The sequence below is a fragment of the Chelonia mydas genome, chromosome 1 (assembly GCF_015237465.2).
Source record: "Chelonia mydas isolate rCheMyd1 chromosome 1, rCheMyd1.pri.v2, whole genome shotgun sequence".
In the NCBI taxonomy this organism is placed as follows: Eukaryota; Metazoa; Chordata; order Testudines; family Cheloniidae; genus Chelonia; species Chelonia mydas.
The window spans coordinates 224497016-224518559 of NC_057849.1; the positions used below are offsets into that span (position 1 = coordinate 224497016).

At 43.3% G+C, this 21544-nt stretch overlaps 1 protein-coding gene across 7 annotated transcripts in view; it reads left to right on the forward strand.

The window, feature by feature from the left end:
* The first annotated feature begins 787 nt into the window (after positions 1–787).
* The window catches only part of KIAA0930 (KIAA0930 ortholog), a 134097-nt gene continuing 113340 nt past the window's right edge, over positions 788–21544 (forward strand). Inside the window, exons 1-2 of one of the 7 annotated variants that reach the window (XR_006287835.1) lie at positions 824–1457; positions 18682–18728. Coding sequence is in view for 5 of the 7 variants with exons in the window: in XM_043537752.1 (XP_043393687.1) it covers positions 1313–1457; positions 18682–18728 (192 nt within the window). In the remaining 2 variants the exon portion in view is untranslated. Of the gene's footprint in view, positions 1458–18681; positions 18729–21544 lie in introns of all 7 variants that reach the window. The other 6 variants (XM_043537752.1, XM_037914486.2, XM_043537776.1 and 3 more) reach the window with 6 other exon arrangements.

The following is a 21544-nucleotide window of genomic DNA, read 5'->3' on the forward strand; positions in this document are numbered from 1 at the left end:
GTTTTAACATGCTAATTAACATGTTAACCGACAAAGACGGTAAATTCTAGAGTAGATAGGACACAGACACTTACTGCATATTTGGTCTGTATTGTTGTGTTATTGTTTCCTTGCACTCCCCTATCGGTGTGCCTGTAGGCTTCTGTCATCTTGTCTTATACTTAGATTGTAAATTCTTTGGGGCAGGGATTTTTTTGTTTGTTTCATGTTTGTACCATGTCTAGTACAATGAGGGTAATGGTCCATAGTTAGGGCTTCTGTCGTCTTCTACAAAATAACAATAACTGGAATGTGCCATCTTGTTAGTTAACCTCTTAAAACATGATGGCAAATTCAACTTTAGATGGAGTTTAAGTTTAGCTCCCTTTCAAAACCTATGAGTGAATCGGTGCAGCTGAACACAGCTTGGCCTTGGCTAAGCTTGCAGGTAAACACCAGGTTTAGCTGGCCCCTTGTTGACAGCCCTTGTCATGGATTTTTCCAACTGTAGACAGGGCCTAATTGAACAGACAGGACAGAGAAGCAGAGAAAACTATGGCAGTTTGCTTTAAAATAACTGTTTGAAGCTGCCCTGGCTTTGGAAATGTTAGAACAAGTCCGGAAGGGAATGGATTAATGGCCAAGAGGCAGTCAAAGGGGTGCCTCTACTACCTCGGCCAGCGCCTTTACTTCTAAAGCTACATGCACGCATAGGGTTAATTGCACAAGCAGAGAGACAGAGAGTGAGGGGAGGGATTTCGGCTTGTCATGATGACTTCAAACAAACTCCACCCTGCAGCCCTCCCCGCCCCCTTTCTCCTTGTCACACACCAACTCCTTGCGGTCATTGGTGGGGAATTGCCTGATGCCTCTTTAAATCGCCTCTGCTGGCTCCTTGTTTCAGGAAGTGTCATAGGCAAGCAGCCCCAGCTCTTCGGCTATGGGAGGCGGAAGTGCCTCCTAGGTAAATTGGAGCAAATTGCAATCGATCTGCAGCCGGGTTGCAGAAAGAAGCGGGGTTAACCCCAGTATTTCCAGCGGGTGGATGAGAAGGACTCGGAAACTTTCCAAGGAGCTTTGGCATTACAAAGGGAATAGCCCTCCCCCACCAGCAGCACCGCCAACGGCAGGATCGGGATTATTATTATTTTCTTAAAACGTTCTCGTCTCCTAAACCAAAAAGCATCCGGCCCCCTTCTCCCCGCAAGTCTCTTGCCGCCCCCACGATCTGCCTAGGCGCTCGTGTGTTGTGTGCGGTGGGGCGGGGAGGGGGCAGTCCTGCAGTCTGAGCTCGGAGGCAGACTGAGATGAAATCATTTGCGGTGGCCCTAGCATGGCATCTCTCAAGAGTTTCGGCCGGGCTGGGCAGAGACAAGAGGAGGAGAACGGAGAGCTGGACCGATCGCTCCAGCAGATGCTGCGGGCGATAGTGGAGGAAAGGAACCGCATTAACATCCGCCAGGAGATCAGCGGGCTGGGTGAGTCCCCAGGGTGGGGCCCCGGGGGTGGCTGCTGCCTCCTCGTATCTTCGCCTGCAGAGCGAGCCGGGGAAGGGAGTGGGGGGGGAGCCCCGGTCCGCAGCGCCAGCCGCGCGGGAGGGAATAAAGTTAGCCCTTTGCCTGGCGCCTCCTGCAGCCAGCCCGCCCCGGAGCGAGCTCCGGCTGCGGGGCGGGCGGACACGCGAGGCTCGGGGAATGCAAGGGGCTGTTTGGCCCCCCCGCTCCCCGCCCCGGGCTGGGTCTCTCCCAAAGAGATCACGTTGCTCGTCCGGCATGCGAAGCTCTCCCCTAACCGTAATAGCCAGGACTCCTGCTAATGGCTCGGGCAGGTTAGAAAGGACAGAGCTCGCTTCTGTTCCTCTAGCATGGGGATATTTGTAGGTCCCGGTTAGCAGTGGGTCTGTTGGTCGGTGGAGCATTTCCTAGAGGTACAAAGAGGCTGATTTGGCGGGGAGTGTTTCTGGTAGCTTACTACTGTGGCCCAATATTGAGAAATTCCTTGTGATACAATAAGGTAACAGGTTTGAACTACTGTATGTTGTGTAGTGTGTGATTTCCATAGGCTTAGTATACCACACAAACTCCCCTACCTCCAGTCCCCTCCTTTTTTTTTTTTTTTCTATCACTGGGTGGTGGTTAATGGAAACCGAAAGTCCCTGTTATCAGAAGAAATGGATATCTGCTTTTGTATATGCATTGGTTAAGTGATGAAATAATCACATCCTGTAGAAACAATCCACTGCCGTCTGTAAGAGAGAAACAGCATTTATCTTCTTATCTCTTGGAAGAATGGAAGCTTTAAGATGAGCAAAGCTAGCTGTGTGCCATTGCTTTCCAGACTGCAGTGGGAGCAGGAGCTTTTTTTTTCCCCTCTCTCTGTCATAAAAAGCCTGTAGACTACATCAAAGTCTGTTGCTTTGTAATATACTGCTAGCCATAATTGCTACTGGGAACCTGTTGTGTGCTCTAGGGCTATCGTACTGTTCCAGAAATGGACCTAATTTTAGTCTAAGTAGGCAAGAACTAAAGAGATCAGTTCACTCTATTGTCTGAAACGCCCTTGGAGGAAAATGGTCAGAAGGCACAATATGGATAAACTCATTTTTTAAAAATAAAATAAATATTTTTTTCCCTGGATCTTGGAACACATACCAGATATACACTTTTTTTTTTCCCCCCAATTCTTGACATCACATGGCTGTCAAATGATTGATCCCTTTTATGTAGCTTTTTTTCCCTTATGAATCAGACACCTCCCTTTTCGGAGTAAGTGATTTCATGCTGCTTGCCAGGGTCTAGTAAGAGCACAATGACTTTTTTTAATCAAAAGATTTTCTTCCCTATTTTTAGCTACTTAGTATTGACTAAGAAGTAAATATTGAAAAGAGCTCATGTTACTTGAGAGGAAATAAATATTGATTAATCCAGTTACTGGGGAAATGGGCGTGCTGTGAAATAAGAGTCCAGGGTTGAAATCTGAGTAACCTACAAACCTGAATGCAGTGAAATTCTTCCTTAACCTAAGTCTCTCATATTATGAAGTCATTTAAATCTGTGTAGGTTAATGGATAGAAGCTATGACCATACAGTATTATGGGTACTAAGACTAAAAGAAAAAACATCTGTTGAATAACAGCTGTTCCTGATATGAAAAACTATTTCACCCTTATTTTAAACATAGCTTGAAATGGTATTTGTACCTTGGCCCCAATCCTCTTATGAGCTCCATGTGGTTGACCCATGTACAAGTACAGAGCTCACTGCAGGATCAGTGCTCTAGATTGTAGGTCTCTGAAACATTCACAGCCTTCTTTTATTTCCAGGTGGCCTAGATGTGTGGTTCACCTTCCTCAGCACACATACAAGGCCCCAGCACTCTCCATTTTTAAGTCCTTCTTAAATACTTCTATTGTGCTACTTATAGTGAATCTCCTTGACTTGCATAGAAAATCCCTTTTGTGTTCTTCTTCCCTGACCTTTGTATTACCTGTGCATGCATCTGCCCTTATGCTGTGATCTCCGTGGGGCAGGGATCATCCCTTATTGTATGTGCTTCATACATAGTGGGTGCAGCCACAAATAAATAGGATAATAATCATTACTACATGTTTGTACAGCATCTAACATAATGGGGCCCCAATCCCTGACTGTAGCCTCCAGGTGCTACTGTAAGAGAAATAATGGACAATTACTGATCAGCATTTGGTGGTTTGCAGTTTTTATTTGGCCTATTTATTTATTATTAGTAGTATAAAGTTAGAGATACTGCAAATTAACTTTGGGCCTGATAGTTAAGTTTGTTGAAAATGGGGACTTATAGTAATGAAAATGTTGAATTTTTTTTTTTTTTAAAGTTGTAGCCAAAATGTTGTTTTTTAGTTGGTGGGAGGGAGATTGAAACATTTGCTCTGTAATAGTATGAATCTCAACACTATGATTCCACAGCACTGTCTTGAGAGAAGTCCCATTGCGTGAGCTTGGGCTGATTGTATGAATAGCACTCGTTGGGAATTTTTTAGCTAAATGTTTTATAATCAGAAAATGCTGTCAGCCTCCTCTGTCCCCACGGCTGGGGGCTCACAGTGGGAGCCCCTTTGCAGGCTCTGGGTGGCTGCTCCCTGCCAGCCTGGGGAGTGGGAGAGGGGACCCCACTGCACCCTGGGAAGGGTGAAGAACCCTAAGAGAAGCAGAGGTGAGTTTGGAAGGGCTGAACTATGGCCAGGGGGCTGAAGTGAGGAGGTGGGGGCTGATAGGGTGGGGGGCTCTATTGCTGGTGGGTTCTGAGCAGATGGGGTGAGTGCTGGGAGGGTGAACTGAGGGCAGCAGGGGGTTGTTGGGGTGGTGATGATGGAGGGACTGAATTGAGGAAGGGTTGTGTGGGGACAGAACTGATGGCGGGCTAGGAGACAGGATTAGTTGTTGGGCAGGAGATGGGTAGATGTGGGGGTGAAAGCTCCTGTAGCAGGGGCCAAAATCGCCTTATCCAGTACATGTTGGACAGTAGGCAACACTGATTGTCACATGCACACATCCTGGGGATGGGCAGGGGGGGATCAGAAATCAGGAGACTGACCTAAAAAACACAATATAATTTTTTTTTTAATGTCATGTTTTTTTGTGTCAGTCTCCTGATTTTGGGGCGGGGGTGTGTGTCCGTCTGATGATTTTTGATCTCTTGAAATTGGCAATCCTGTATTGGGAACGGATGGAATTATATAGTGCTGGGAAAAGTGAGAACTCTGAATTTAAGGTGGAGAAGCCAAGGAGATGTGATTTTAAAGATAGTCTTGAAGCTGTGTTTTGGAAGGAGGTTAGATAGGAGAGGAAAGGACAGCAAGGAACAAGCCTCAGTTTTTGAGAGAACGAATAGAGCATGGATATTTAGAACAAGAGGCACTCGGCTGTCACTCTGATAGGTGCTGTATAAGATCCTAGACAGATGAGAATTGGTGCCTTGGCATGAAGGCTGGAGATGGAGTGACTCTTAGACACTGTGCAGAGCCAGGGCCGGATTTACACCTTATGTGCCCCAGGCACAGCATCTTCAAAACCCCCCTGCCTACAGCTGACCTTTGTGTTTTCTGTAAAACATGAAACAAAAAGAAATATAAACACAGGCTCTCCAGGAAGGCACGAGACCCTCTGCTACATACAGTGCTCTTAGCCCGAGCTGGGGTGCAGCCCACCCACCCCTGGCAAAGCTGGGGGGGGGGGAACTAAACGGTCCCCAGGTGTCTTCCATCCTTCCCACAGCCTGGCGCAGCAGCCGTGCTCTGGCTCTGTCCATGCAAGTGAATGGGGTGCCGGCCATGTCCTACCTCTTCCTCTCCGGCACGGGGTGGAGGCAGCAGGGCGGCCGAGATTGGGAAGAGTCTGGGACACTCCCAGCACCTTCAGCAGCCGCCCCACCTGGCCATGGCTCACAGCGCCCCCAGGCGGGCTGACTCGGACGCTCACCCCACCCCAGCCCCACATGCTGGGTGGCCACCAACCCATGCCAGGAGCCCAGCCATCCGCAGGGGAGCTGTATGTATTAACTTTTTAACTTTTAGGTGCCCCTAGAACACTGGCACCCCAAGGCACGTGCCTACTGTGTCTAATTGGAAATCTGGCCCTGTGCGAAGCCAGAGCCTAATTCTTCGCCCACCATTGCCAATGCAGGATCCAGCCTTTCATGCAGGTTCCCTTCCAGCATAACGTAGCACGACCCACCCTTTACTGCCTCTTATAATCCTTCCTGTAAGAGTGCTATAAAAAACCTCCTGGGCTCTCAGGAAGGTGATTATATCTGGCTGCTGCGTTATGGAGAACAGTAATCCAGGGTACAACTCCAGGACCAAGCTCCTTGGAGGTAAATAACCTTTTTATGGCAGTTCATTTAAAATTCCATTTAGTTATGGGCCTGTCACGCTTTCCATTGCAAACCAATATTTTTCAGGGAGTTTATAACACGGTCATAAAAATTAGCTTCAGGTTGGAACTTGACAGACATGGTCTTGGACCAATAATAAGAGCTTGTCCTTTTTGTTATTGTTTTTATCTATCTCTTGAGCAGTTGGATTTTGTGGTTTCTTTTCTTTCTTTTTTTCTTTAAAAAAACTAAAAAGTGCCCAAAACAGTAATAGAGGCTTCTGGAGTTTTTTTTAGGATGCTGTCCTGCACTATTAGAACTCAACGACAAGGCTGTCAAAAAAATAAATGTAATCTAAATTAAATTTTACAGGTGACGAGCATGTATTGGAACCTGTCAATTTACTGTCCTCAAAAATTTGGCCAATCCCTTTTCCCAGAGGGGGTGAATGAATATACATGTATATACAAATCCCCAGTAAAAGCTGCTGAACCAAAGGGATGGTAAAGAACAAGGGCCAAGAAGACTTAAAAAATGGGTGCCTAAAATTAGGCTCCTACATTTATAGTGAGGCACTAAATAAGTAAGTGGTGCAGTTTTCAAAAATGCTGAGCATCCAGTTGCTTATGCATGACTTCAGTGGAAGCTGTTGGGTGCTCAGTCATTTTGAAAATGAGGGTCTTATTTAGGAGCGGAACTATGAATCTAGGAGTTTAACTTTTTAAGACACTTTTTTTCTTTTTTTTTTTAAATCTTGCCCAGTGTATCTTATGCACACTCCTCTGTGGGAGTCTTTCAGTGGTTTTTGGCACCTAGATATCATGGTGAAGGACTCTTTAGTATAAATCTCATAGATGATCAGGTAATCACAGAATCGGAAGGGACCTCAGGAGATCATCTAGTCCAACCCCCTGCTCAAAGCAGGGCCAATCCCCATTTTTTGCCCCAGATCAACTTAACAGCCCCCTCAAGGATTGAACTCACAACCCTGGGTTAGCAGGCCAATGCTCAAACCACTGAGCTATCCCCTCCCCCTGGGTGCTGGCCACTATTTTGTAATTAAGGATGAATTCCATTTTGCTAAAGCAGGGATTCAATCTCTTTGTAATGGATTAAAAATACAATATAGACTCATAGACTTTAAGGCCAGAAGGGACCATCTTGATTATGTAGTCAGACCTCCTTCACCTTGCAGACCAAGGCACCTGATCCAGCCGTTCCTGTAAGACCCATAACCTCTGGCTAAGTTACTGAAGTTCTCTGTAACTTGTAGTCTTTTAAATCAAGATTTGAGAATCCACCATTTATTTTAGTTCAGACTAGCAGGTGACCTGTGCCCCATGCTGCAGAGGAAGGCAACTGCCTTCTTTCCCCCTCCTCCCCCCCCACCCCGGGGTCTCTGACAATCTGACCTGGGGGAGAATACCTTCCTGACCCCAAATAGGGCAATCAGTTAAACCTTGAGCATGTGGGAAAAACCCACCATCAAGACATCTGGGAAAGAATTTGCTGTAGTAACTCAGAGCCCTCCTCATCTATTGTCCCACTGGAGATACTTGCTACTAGCAGTCACAAATGGGCCACATGCCATTGTAGGCAATCTCATCATATCATCCTCTTCCCTAAATTTATCTTCACTGAATTTGGAGCCCATACTCTGAATGCAGAATGAATTTTCTCATAATTTACAAGGCAGTCTGTTAACTCATAAAGCAATTAACATCAATTAAAAATTGAGTCCTTTAAGAAATTCAGCACATGTCATCCTTTCCTTTGTCGTGAATGATGAAGCAGTAGTAAGGCCAGAAGGGATCACTGTGATCATCTAATCTGACCTTCTGTATAGCACAGACCACAGAATGTCACTGAAGTAATTCCGATTTGAACTAGAACACCTCTTGTAGCAAAACATCCAATCTGAATTTAAATTGGTCTGTAATGGAGAATCTATCACAACCTGTGGTAAATGTTTACTGTGGTTAATTCCCCTCACTTTTCTAGCTTCAGCTGCAGTGGAATAAATATAGACAGGTGAAACTTTTCACATAGGTACATTAATTGAAGTCTTGCACGTAGGCTATATTGAAGAAATTGGGTTGTAATAAAGCAAAGTTATTAATGACTGTTGTTCCAGTTATGATTCTGTAAGTCAGTGGTGGCCAGACTTTACCCAGGAGGGCCACATAAACCTACGCACAGCCTTGGGTAGGCCAAACAGATTCTACATATTTTAATAAGATTTAAAGTCACCTGTACTGATTTATAGTTCAGCTGGTTTCGTATGTATTTAGATAGGTTGTTTCTATGTACAGTATTGTCTGTTTACACATTTGTGTAAACTAAAATCATGTAAACATGACAACAAAATGCTAATGAATTGTCAGTTAGTATATTGTGCTGAAGCAGGCTGCGGGCCTTATAAAATGCTCGGGTGGGCCATAGGTTGGGCATCCCTGGTATAAGTGACAGGGAAAGTCAGGTCAACAGCTCAGAAAACTCTTAAGTACAGTCATTGTGATATCAAAGGGAAAAACAAGGGGGAGGATCTCTATGAATCAGTTTAAAATCCTCTGATGCCCCATTGGGAAATGACCCTGCTTTCCTGCAGTGGACACCTGGAGGGAGCAAAATGTAGACCTGGGTAAAATTTTTCTTGCAAAACTTTCTTCACAAATGAGCGTCGACTGAAACATTTTGAGAAGTTGTGTGGGTTTTGTGAATTGTTTCAGTTAAATTTTTTTGCAGAAATGTCACAGTTAACCATTCTGACATTTCCAAAATGAAACATTTTGATTTTTTCAGGCTAGATTCACAAGGGGGCTTAGCACCATTCAGAAAATGATGGCAATGGTGGTGATGCATGCCACCCCCCCCCCCCGCTTCCCTCTCCTAGCCCAGTAGCTGGAACACTCACCTGAGATGTGAGGAGCCCCAGGTTTGAATCCTGCCTCTGGAGCAGGGCCTTGAACACAGATCTCCTGGGTCTCCCACATTGCAGGTGAGTCCCTAACCACTGGGCCACTGTGTATAAGGGGGCACTGCTGCCATCACCACCTCAGTTTTGTGAATCTAGCCCTTCATTTCCTTTGCTTTTATTTTAAAAAGTTTAAAAGCACCCCACATCAGAATGAAACATTCAACCAGAAACATATTTTTCTAACTTTTCAATTTCCCCAAAATTCAGAAAAATGTTGGTTTCAGGTCAACCTGAAACCAGTAGAAAGAAAAAAAAATATTTTCAGAATTGCTAGCGAACTGAAAAATCAGTTATTCACACACTTCTAGTGAAGTGTAGCAAGCTTCATTCCTGCAGGAAGGTGCAGTTTGCTTAGGTTTTAGCTGAACTATAACGTGATTCCACAGAACAGTTTGTCTTTCCTGGGTAGATGGGACCAATGCTATAACACACAGTCAGGGCGCTATCCCGGATATGGTAGACTTTACTCTGTAGAGATGTCAAGTTGATACTGGGCAGACTAAAACAAGTGAAATTAATCTAGTTTCATTGCCTAAAGTGAGTGAAATACAAATGCATCCATGGTGAAAAATAAGTTCTGTTTTTAAATTCTTAAAATCAAAGGTCTGAATAACAGAAGTAAGGAAATTCTAAGGGAGCCCTTTTTAAGAACATGGTTTTAAAATTCTGGTTTTGTAGGTTTAAGTGAGTGTCTCTTGGCCTGTTGTTGTAATGTTATGCAGGAGTTGAATGTCTGAAAAGTATAATACTCTCTCCCTCCCTTTCAAAAATCAATTGAAGATGAAGTGAAGGTAATGGAATCTGAATTGCTTGAGGGGTTTACATAAATCTGGGGAAACAAACTCAAGGAGGTTTTTAAAAATATATATCTTTCAGGTGAATGTGTCACTTTGCAAAAAGACAGAAATATGTTACTGCTGCTTAACCTCCACTTTAGTAAGAAAAAGAAATTGTCCCCTTTAATGGGGACATGCCTGCAGTGCACGAATAGAATGAGGAGACAGCTATTGGTGCTTGTAGCTGTACTGCACTTGATACATACCCCAGAAATACTGTTTGCACTCCTATCTTCCTAGCTATGGCTAATTGTGTCTGTCACAAAACACGATGTGATGAGTAGTTTTGTTTCTCAGCATTCATACAAAAACACTGCAGAAAGCTTTCTAATATAATAGAGTGGCCCAAATTCAGAGAGGAGTTGGAGAGGGTGTGACACCATCGTTGTCCAGTGCCCTCAGCAGGTAGGTTAATCAGGTTGGACTTTGTAGTCTTTCACCCTTTACTTAGTGATATAAGCACTATATACTGGATTGGGAATGGCACTGGTTTTGGTGCTGTATAGTAGCCTCAACCTCAGGCACTCTTCCTTCTGGAACTGTTCATTGAACATGATGGCTTATGTCTTCTTGTGCCTTTAGCTAATTCTCCAATAATCCTTGGAGTAGGTATAGATCAGTCCAGACTTTCTTGTACTTTAGTGTTTTGGCATCATCAGAGCCTTGTCCTGGAAATCTAGATGGGATTAACATGGGACCCGCTCATGAACAATGGCAGATTGACAGCTCTGGAGACAGATTTTCATTTTGTCCAAAGAACATGCATAACATGGGCCAGAGTAGAATCCTACATTGCTTACATGCATCAGCCTTGATTTGGAAGGACTGTCTCCAATAGTGAGAGGGTAGTTCATTTTCCATGTCCACTCAAAATGGTGCCTCTCTGCTGACCCTACCAGAAACAAGTGCAATCCATGGTGGTAGTTTTTGTGATGTAAACACATGAACTAGGAGCTGGACTCAGACCACTGACTTATGTCACGATAACCAAACAGGTTTCAGATAATAGTGTCTTTATTCTCACTTACTACTGACCTGAGTTGGATTCAAACGCATCACTTTTAAGTCAGACTCTGCATAATATTCATCACCATAGATCTTCTGTGTGCCAGGCTTCTTAACATCAACTGATTTTCAAAGTTTTGACACATCCCTACCTATTGCAACCTCCTTTTCATCTACCCCAAAGAACAGATGTGGTGACAGCTCTTCTAGAGGCATAGAGTCCAAGGCCAGAGGGCACCTTTGTGATCATCTTGTCTGACCTCCCATATAACACAGGCCAGAGAACTTCTCCAAAATAATTCCTCGAACGGATCCTTTAGAAAAACATCCAATTTTGATTTAAAAATTGTCTGACGGATAATCCACCACAAATGTTGGTAAATTGTTCCAATAGTTAATTATGCTCACTGTTAAAGTGTATACTTCATTTCCAGCCTGCATTTGTCTAGCTTCAGCTTCTAACCACTGGATTGTGATACAGTTACACCTTTCTCTGGTAGACTGAAGAGCCTATTATTAAATAATTGTTCCCCATATAGGCACTTAGAGACTGTAATCAAGCCACCCCTTAACATTCTCTTTGTTACGCTAAATAGAGCGAGCTTCTTGAGGCTATCACTGTAAGGCATGTTTTCTAATCCTTTAATCATTCTTGTTGCTCTTCTCTGAACCCTCTCCAGTTTATCTACATCCTTTTTGAATTGTGGATGCAGTATTCCAGCAGCAGTTGCACCAGTGCCAAATACAGAAAAAATAAACTCCTTTTCTTGTACTTGAGATTCCCTTGTTTATGCATCCAAGGATCATATTGGCCCTTTTAGCCATGGTGTCGCACTGGGAACTCGTGTTCAGCTGATTATCCACCATGACCTCCAAATCTTTTTCCAGATTCACTGCTTTCCAGGATAGAGACTCCTTCTTCCCCCCGCCCCACCAACCATCCTGTAAGTATTCTTTGTTCTGAAGTGCCCTAAGAATTCTTACGATCAGTGGTGAGTTGGTGTTTTCCCCCCTGTTCAAATGGATATGGAGGATAATTGTATGTAGAAGTAACATCATTCTTTTCAATGAACAGATCCAGTCAAGTGCATCTTAAAGGGCTTTGGGGAATTGTTTTTATTTTCCATAAAATTCTCCGTTCTCTGTTGCATAATGAAGGGTGTGCAGTGTAATTAAGTAATCTGTTTAGGGACTATAGGTTTATTGTCTCAGAAGGGTCACTCATGGTTAGCTATTGCCTGCGTGAATCTCTTCTGACCAAGGTGAGTCTTATGAAACAGCAAACTCATCACAATGCAACTTATAGCTAAAGCTCTGTGTAAACAAGGAGAGTCATATATAATCAGAGTCCAGCTCTTACATTTGCCATAGGACTGTTTCAGGGGTTGTTTTTGTGAGAAAATTCATTCTAATTAATGATGGCCTGTATGGAGTGACCCTTTCTCTTAGAACAAGAGTGCCCAAACATTGTGCCACCAGAGCACCACTTTGAAATACCAGAGGGCCACATCTTATTTGCATACAATGGAACTGACTACAGGCATCTTTAATACAGAGACCACAGGTCCCATTTGCAGTGCTCTTTCTTGGTCTGACTGGCTGGGGTCCATACTGAAATTTATAGTTTCCACGTGGGCTGCAGTTCTGTATTAAAGATGTGGGCAAATTATTTTAGATCTCCATGGGATGCACTTCGGATGCCTCTGAAATGTCCCAGGATCTGAATTGTTGCTATTTAGCTTTTTTTACTTGTTATTGGAAGACAAATGCTGGGTTGATTTCGGATATTGACAATCAGAGTTCTGAATTTGTTGAATTTTAGAAATCCTAAATAAGAACATAAAAAGCATATTTTTGTCCCTTTGACAAAAGGTGTAACTCCTATTGGGGAATTATTCTTTCATTAGCACTATGTATGTTGCTTTAATTTAAAGAAAACTAGTCAGAGTACTGTAATGTGCCCTGAAATTGTGATGGAATAGTCCATATTTAGTGTTCCTTGTCCATTGAACTCTTAGTGGGAGATTGTATCATAACTACCCTAACAGTCTTGAGTGTCACAGGCACTAGGCCAATGTAGGAGGTGGTGGCTGGGGCACCACATCAGGAATAATAATAAACCTCCCCCCCCTCACCCCACCCAATAAAAAACAAACAAACTATGGTGAAGTGAATTTTTTGATCCTTGTTGACCTATCTATTTTTTTTTAATTGTTATTATTTGTTTCTTTTTAAAAGCAGCACTTGTAGATTATCCATATAGATGGACCCAGTCTGAGAATATGGATCTGTTTGGGGTTGTCCAGATCTTCGGTATTGATTTAGGCCAACCTTGTGCATGAGATTTAACAGGAGATGGAACAAAAGTCCTTCTGATCCGGTTTGTTCCAGATGGTGCTGGGGGAATTAGGCACAACACTGATGCTGAGCAGACCTGTATCTCTGTCAGGACACTGTATATGCACCCCCTGTATATGAGGCAACTACCTTTGCTGTGAGGTTGGACTGGGACACCATTTCAATTCAATAAGATGATTATTGGCAAAACTTGGAAGAGTTTTCATGCAAAAGTGCAGAAGAGGTTCTGTCTGAGTGAGGTACAGTCTATAAATCTGGGGCCCATAGTGGGATTGGTGTTTTTTCCCTCTGTTAGTTTGTCATTATGTCTGTTCTTTTGTCCAGTGTTTGGTTGATATGCACTGGTAGCAGCTCAGAGGGAGTAGGGAGGAATATATTGGTGAGAGTCCTGTGAAGACAGTTATACCTACAGAGAGGAAAGTTGGTCTAGTGGTTACAGCACTAGCCGAGAACTTGGGAGACCTGCGTTCAAGTCCTTGTTCTATTACAGATTTGCTGTGTGAACTTGGGCAAGCCCTTAGCCTTTCTCTGAACCCTGCCCTACTTCACAGGGATGTTGTGAGGATAAATACAGTAAGGATTCGTAAAAAGAAAAGGAGTACTTGTGGCACCTTAGAGACTAACCAGTTTATTTGAGCATGAGCTTTCGTGAGCTACAGCTCACTTCATAAGAAAAGGAGTACTTGTGGCACCTTAGAGACTAACCAGTTTATTTGAGCATGAGCTTTCGTGAGCTACAGCTCACTTCATAAGAAAAGGAGTACTTGTGGCACCTTAGAGACTAACCAGTTTATTTGAGCATGAGCTTTCGTGAGCTACAGCTCACTTCATCGCATCCGATGAAGTGAGCTGTAGCTCACGAAAGCTCATGCTCAAATAAACTGGTTAGTCTCTAAGGTGCCACAAGTACTCCTTTTCTTTTTACGAATACAGACTAACACGGCTGTTACTCTGAAACAGTAAGGATTGTGAGGTGCTCAGATACTCTGGTAATAGAGGTCATGCAAGTACCTGAGATAGATAAGATGGGCAGAAGGGGAGGAATGGCCACAAGCAGCAGACCAGTGGCAACTAGAGGAACATAAAATACTTCAGCACACCAATCAATATTTGAATTCACCTCTCAACACAAGGTGCCCCTATAAGTCCAACTTCTATTTTATTTTTGCTGAAGGGTTGGAAAGATGGGAGTGGCAAGGAGAGAGCGAGGGCAAGTTACAAAGTGCCATCCTTCAGGATGTATCAGCTTGGTGCCTACTGTACTCTCCATGATCATGCGATGTGCCCCAGATTGAGTGCTATGCCTAGAGTTCATAGTACTGGTCATGTGATATTCAGTGACTGGTCACAAAGGCTTTGGAAATAACAGATCTATATTTCAGTGCTTCGTTAATCACTGAACTAAATGGGAGCATTGAGTTCTGCATTCTAACTTTAAATTCTAGAGATAAAGTCAAAACGTAGTAAAGTGAAGGTAATTACAGAGGGGATTTAAAGAGGCACTTTTTGTAGTTTGTCATACTACACAAAAAAAGAAAAGGAGTACTTGTGGCACCTTAGAGACTAACCAATTTATTTGAGCATAAGCTTTCGTGAGCTACAGCTCACTTCATCGGATGCATACTGTGGATGTGAGCTACAGCTCACTTCATCGGATGCATACTGTGGAAAATACAGAAGATGTTTTCTGTATTTTCCACAGTATGCATCCGATGAAGTGAGCTGTAGCTCACAAAAGCTTATGCTCAAATAAATTGGTTAGTCTCTAAGGTGCCACAAGTACTCCTTTTCTTTTTGCGAATACAGACTAACATGGCTGTTACTCTGAAACCTACACAAAAAAACCCACCCTAGAGTATTTCCCCTGTGCTGTTGCTGAAAATTTGTCTGAATAAGATCGTCCTCCTTCAACCCACATGATCCAGTTTGAGCCCACAATCATCGTTGCAGAAAGGCAGCGGCTTCTTCGGAGTTAAAGTTGCTCCCAGGTTCCATCTGCTAAATCCCATATTGTTAGGCCCCTTATAACTTTACCTTGTGTAGCTGGTGGTAAGTTATATTCAGGTTACATAGGTAAAATATAAGTATTCATTTATGCTGTAATGCAAAGGACTGCAGGCCTCAAGCCTGTAAGACAGATAGGTTGGCCAAAATAATCAGGGCCTAAGGCCTGAATTTTAGTTGACCCAAATAACTAACTGATGAGTGACCTTAAAGTCACAAGATAAAGTGTTGCAGGTAACAGATTTCTTATTTCACCATTTAGCAAACTACAGAATCACAATTATTAATATTTTGGGAGATTGCTAAGAAATGGGTGTCAGCGAAACTTGCAGATGTCCAACTGCAATAATGCTATAGCAAGTGATTAATCAATATGCTAACGAGCATGATGCACATAGTTATTTAGCCAACAGAAACTAGGAACCTCAACATGAGTGGGGTGTGGCAGTTCAGATAAGGAAAAGGGGCTGAACTCATCGTGAATATGCATAATACACAGTGGTTGTTAGCGTAACCCATTATAAAACTGGTTACCTGCCTATGTGCTGGGGGATAGACTAAGACACACGATACTGATGATTTCCTGTTGATCATCTCACCTATTTCAGGGTTCCCCCACACAGGCTATGTGAGTAACGCTCTTGTTGGACATTCTGTATTATCTCTGTCTTTTGTTATCTTGCAGTGTTTCTTGCCTTATTTTGCTGGATAATCAATTTCCTAATAAAAGAACAAGTAATAAGAGTAGGCTGGTTCTTTTGTGCTTCACAGATCTCATTCTGATGACAACCATGAGACTGTAGCTGATCTGCAGACTGAACCCTCTCAGACCACTGCATGCTAAACTGTGCTAATAAGAATTAAGATCTAAACATGTAACATTTGCTTAGCCTGGAAATTGTTAAACTTACTTTGAAAGGAAAAGAGAGCATTTCTGCAAAACTCAATGAAAATTCTTCAAAGATTTTCTAAATGTACCCTGTACTTCTAAATGTACCCTGATTTGAAATGACTTTTGTCTTATTGTAGCACAATAATGACTTGTTACTTACCCCTTCAGGCTTCCCAAATAGTTAAGTCGTTTTGAAAAGTCATTCAGCAGCAGGTGGAAGAAAACAGGTTGTAATTAAGCAAGTTATTTACTTTGTGCTCAAAACTCTTCACAACAGTCTTCTTTCCGTTTATATCAATGGGAGGTTTTTTTCATCATTGACTTGAGTGACAGCAGGACTGGATGCCAGGGTCAAAATTTTCAAAAGTGACTAGTGATTTGGGGTGTCAGTTTTTGGGGTGCTGAAGTTGGGGCACCTGGGCCTGATTTTTCTGAGGTGATCAGCTTCCATTGACTTCTGCTGCAATTGTAAGTGTTCTGAAGAATCAGGCTACTTACAATTCCAGCTGAAACCAGTAGGAGCTGTGGGAGCTGAGATATCTCAGCCCAAATCAGTGGCCACTCTTGAAAATTTGGTTTTGTGTGTATATGTGAATGCTGCATTTCAGAAAGAAATTGTTGCCGTGTATTAGTTTTGTACAACAGTAGTGCCTAGATGCCTCAGCCAAGATCTGTGCGTCATTGTGTAAGGCACTGTACACACACGAACAGGATAGCCTCTTGTTCAAAGAGCTTATGCTGTAAATGGACAAGATAGACAAAGGGTGGGAAGGGAAACAAAGGCACAGAGAGGAGATGTGATTTGTCCAAGTTCACACAAAAGCTCACTGGCAGAGAAGGGAGGGGAACTCAGGTCTTCTGTATCCCAGTCCAGCACCCCAGCCCCTGGATCACAGTGCCTCTGTTCACTCAGCTACCTCTTGAGATGTGCAGAGTTTTTGCTCAATTTGTCTAAGTCCTTTTCAAATGCAAGTCAAATTGCATTTTAAGAGTAGTGAAGCTTATTCAAACTGAAAACGGGGAGAGTGTATTTAAGCAGCTAACAAACAGTAATGCTGCTTCATAATAGGGGCTCTTAAAATGCCAGCAGAGTGTAGTCATGGTTTTAGATCCAAGAAGTTCTCCCCAGAATTCGCAGATTTAGAATGGGAAAGGGATCATCACTTGAGGGCAGGCAGTGTTGTCTCTCTCTTCTGAGTGGTGTCGGTGTGGCATAGATGTTCGGTCGATTTACTTTTTTTAAAACCATAAGGATCACTTACACCAACCAGTTATTGGGGATTTCTTTCTTTCATTTGTTTGTTGTTTAATATGCAGCCCTGTGTGGTGCTTAAGCTCTAGAGGTACCATCTCTTCTCTGTGCTTAGACTGACAGCAGCACAAAAGAGTTGCACCAGTGCTGTCAAGGGGATTGTTCAAAGCTGTAAATATCCATAACTGTGCAAGCTGCAGTGCTGTGTGCACTGGCCAATCTTACATCAATTCTTTCTCCTGTGATGGGTTCCCAGAAAGGTTAGGAACTGCTTGAGGAAATATCTCTTTCTTGTGTATCTGAGGCTTGTTGAAACAGGGAACCTGTTATAAAAGGCACAGTAATTTTGCAATCGAGAGGAAGTCTGCAACGGCATTTCTTGTGTCATACAAACATCTAGACTTGTGTGGGCTAAATCTTCAAGACTCAATTTGTTAGACATTACATCAAGCACCATGTTATTGTAAGTCAGGATTTTCAGAAAGTGACCCAACCTGAGACACTTTAAAAGGGGCCTGATTTTTACAAAGAGATGAGCATCCTTCCGACAAGCCTTCTTAATTGTGTGTCATGTGGGACACCCAAAAATTGAGGGACCCAAAGTTAAGTAACATTAGAAAATCTGGGCCATAATGTGTTATGTTGGATCAAAATGACGATCTCTAGCTTCCACATTAGAACAGTCTCATTGTGCTAGAAGACGGAGGAAATGAGGCTTCAGATATGATTGTCATGTGCTCACTCAGATAGCTACTGGCACTGTTTCTACTTAAAACAAAGTAAAGAGCTGAATTTGGATCATTTCTGTCATTTTAACTGGGTGGGCAATTCTGGGTGCCTTAGAGTTATTTCTGCTTATGTGGAAAATGCTGCTGTGATTGTGTCACCTCTTTTCAGTGGCAGGATATTTACCAGTGTATAGCAAAGAAAATATACATCCAAAACATAAATGATGTGAAACATTCTGGATCTTTCCTCTGAGTATAGTTCTTCTGAAATACTGTATTACTCATACCTCCAGTTCCCTAAAGTCAGTGGTGAGCTGGAGCCGGTTCGCATGAACCGTGGTTAAATTTTGAAGCAGTTTTAGAACCGGTTGTTAAAAATTGTTATGGCTCTCTGAGCTCCTGGCCGGGGGGGCTCCCTCAGCCCCTCCCCGGCCTTCCACACTCTCGCAGAGCCTCAGCATAGCGTGCCACGCTGCTAGGAAGCTCTGCAGCTCCTGCCGCTTTGAGTGGCATGGTAAGGGGGGGGCAGCCGGGGGCAGGAAGTGGGTGGGAGTTAGATGGGGGCAGGGACAGGCTGTTTTGGGAGGCACAGCCTTCCCCACCCGGCCCCCAATACAATTTTGCAACCCCGATGTGGCCCTCGGGCCAAAAAGTTTGCCAACCCCTGGTCTAGTTTATTATTTTCTTAACGGGGTCGTATTTGCCTCATTGGTTATGTTGATATGCGTTTTAATAAAGCAATACTTTGTTTCTATTTTAATAAACATGTAAAAATATGTTTGTTTGTTTTTAATTGTTAGGTATGACTCCCAATGACTCCATGCTTTGCCACTTCTTATGGAGAAAGGTACAAAAAATGCATACTGTGGCACATCCCTTAAATCGGAACTTTTTTTAGGGAACCGGTTGTTAAGATTTTGGCAGCACATCAGTGCCTAAATTGACGCCTTGAAAGTGCTTTGCCACAAGTACTTGTGTGAAAATGAAAATGGTCGGCATCAAATCCCACTTCCACAAGAAAGTGATTGCAGTATGCATCAGCTGGTGTGATCTGCATGACGGGTGTTCTCTTAGGAGGAGAGTGACTGAGCAGATATGGAGCAAGAATAAAAGTATATAATCCTATATGTATACATAGTGTGTAGTAAACAGGCAAGAGACTTGTTCTGGTGGTCTTGCAATCTGTAGGTGCAAGAATTCTGTTTCCCCAAACTCTGCATACTGGACTTAAGCCCAGGCAGTGAGGGAAGTCTTTTTTTTTTTTTTTTTTTTTTAAACTTAAACCTGTATCTGACAAAAAGATGCACTAGCAATTTGAAACTTGTATATAAATTGGTGGATATATCGTTCCCTATCCGTCTGTCTTTCTAAACAAGATCTACATAAAACTGGATTGCATCGAAAGGATGCGTATTTGTTGGATGATAACATTTGTTCTTTCTATTTGTTAAAATTCAGAAGTAGGTTACTAACATCCACAGTGCTGATAATTTCTGGATTTATGGCATTTAAAACTGAATTGGCCCACCTTGTAAGTAAGCAAAGGCACAACCGGATATTTATGAACTGCTTGTTTTCTTTCGGTATTGACATGTGGCGATTAAAAGATCTATTCATTATTTATCTGCCCTTGAATTTTAACAGATAAGATTACAATCTGTGCAGAACCATCCCCAAAACTGTTAACCATTCAATGATCTGATGAATTTCACATCTCCTGAAATGTGTATTAGTGGATGCTGTATGATAGTCTAGCTGTGGGCAAGAAAGGTAGTAGCATTTGCAGTTACATTAGTTAGGCTGAAAAACCAGAAATTGCTTTTGCACAATTGGCTGTGGTTTGGGGGCAGAGAGGTCATTTTCAGCCTCCTCTGAAGCCAAGGCAACCCCAGAAGGGAACAGGCTATGCCGGATAGACCAATGTTCCATTTTGATTTTGCAATCCACTGTTTAGTTGGTGTTTTATGTCCCTCTCTGTGCCCCATTGTCACATTCTGGGGTGCAATCCAGACCAGTGAGGAGTTGTCACCACCTGCTCGGCATCCTTGGGTGCCTTGCAATGCTTTACTGTTGTAGCTCCCAACCTGGGCTGCTCCCAACCAGCCTATCAGTATGCAGGTCATACCCTGAGTATCTATGTGCTAGAAAGTCTTGGTTTAGCAGCTCTACCCCAGCAGCCTGTTTACAGCCACCGTCTGGCTTTCACCAGCCTTGGTTACTACGTGCAGGGTGACCCAACACACTCCAGTGCTGGATTTTCCCAAAAACACGTGTTCTGCAATGTCCAGTCCTCTCCTGGACAGTTCAGATATTAAGGCTTATTGCTTCTGTTACTTTAACTGGAGTTCCCAAACAATTCACTTTAAACACAGCACTGGATTAGTTTACATTAAAAATAAAACTAGCTAATTAACAAAAGAAGATAAGATTTTTAGTGAATTCAAGTATAAGAGATAGCTAGAAATGGTTACAAGCAAATAAAAGTGAAAACACGCATCTAAAAGTCTAAAACGTAATCTAGCAAGTTTTGGTTCAAGGCTTTGTTAAGATGGCTTTTCTCACCCACAGTCTCCCAGCAAGATGTGACTTACTCTTTCCTTGGTCAAGATCTCTCCCAGAGGCTCAAAAGTGCTGGTGCCTTTGTCCTTTAGGTGAAAGAGAGAACTTAGGGTTTTCTGCCCCTTTCTTTTATAGTCCAGTGAACCTTTGAAGTGGATTCTTCTGAAGGTTACCTCTCAAATCATAGTTTATCCAAACAGTGAGGAAGGTGACATGGAGTGTGGTGGTGAAGGAGTGCTCTTTCTTCCCCCAGTTGTTTGCTTTCTTCCCCCATGCTCTTTCTTCCCCCAGTTGTTTGCTAAAGTGCAAATTGTTCAGTTTCCTGCCATCTCCTCCCCCTGCTGTTTTTGAGGACCCTATTTACTACTTGTATGTAAATTGAGGTAAACACATTCCTTTGTTTAGGATCATCCTGTTTAACAACTTTTGCCTAGGCAGGGCTGTCCAGTTTTGAACACTTGATAATAACATCGTACAGGAAGAATTCATAACTTTACATATACTGTTTCTACATACGTTTCACTGTGATATTATTCACCAGCAAGTTACTAGTTTTCAAATGAAACCTCAGAAAGCATATTTAATACAAAGATTACTACAGGGGTGTGTAGGATGTGAATACAGGGGTGCTTTTGCTCACACTGATCTAAAGGGGATGCAAGTCTGTTACTGTCCCCCACTACCGGCTGGAGTCTGTATATCAAGCTGTAGAGGTTCATGCTTTTAGCTTTGAAGATCCCTGACTAGGGTTGCCAGGTGTCCGGTTTTCAACCGTATGCCTGGTCGAAAAGGGACCCTGGCTGCTCTGGTTAGCACCGCCGACCGGGCTGCTAAGAGTCCAATTGGCGGTACAGTGGGGCTAAGGCAGGCTCGCTGCCTGCTGTGGCTCCGCGCAGCTCCTGGAAGCAGTGGCATGTCCTCCCTCCAGCTCTTAGGCATAGGGGCAGCCAGGGGGCTCCGCACATTGCCCCCACCCCAAGCCCCACCCCCTCAGCTCCCATTGGCCGGGAACCCCAGCCAGAACCCTCACTCCCCATCATGCACCTCTGCCCAGCACTGATTCCCCCTCCTGCCCTCCAAACTCCTCGATCCCATCCCAGAGCA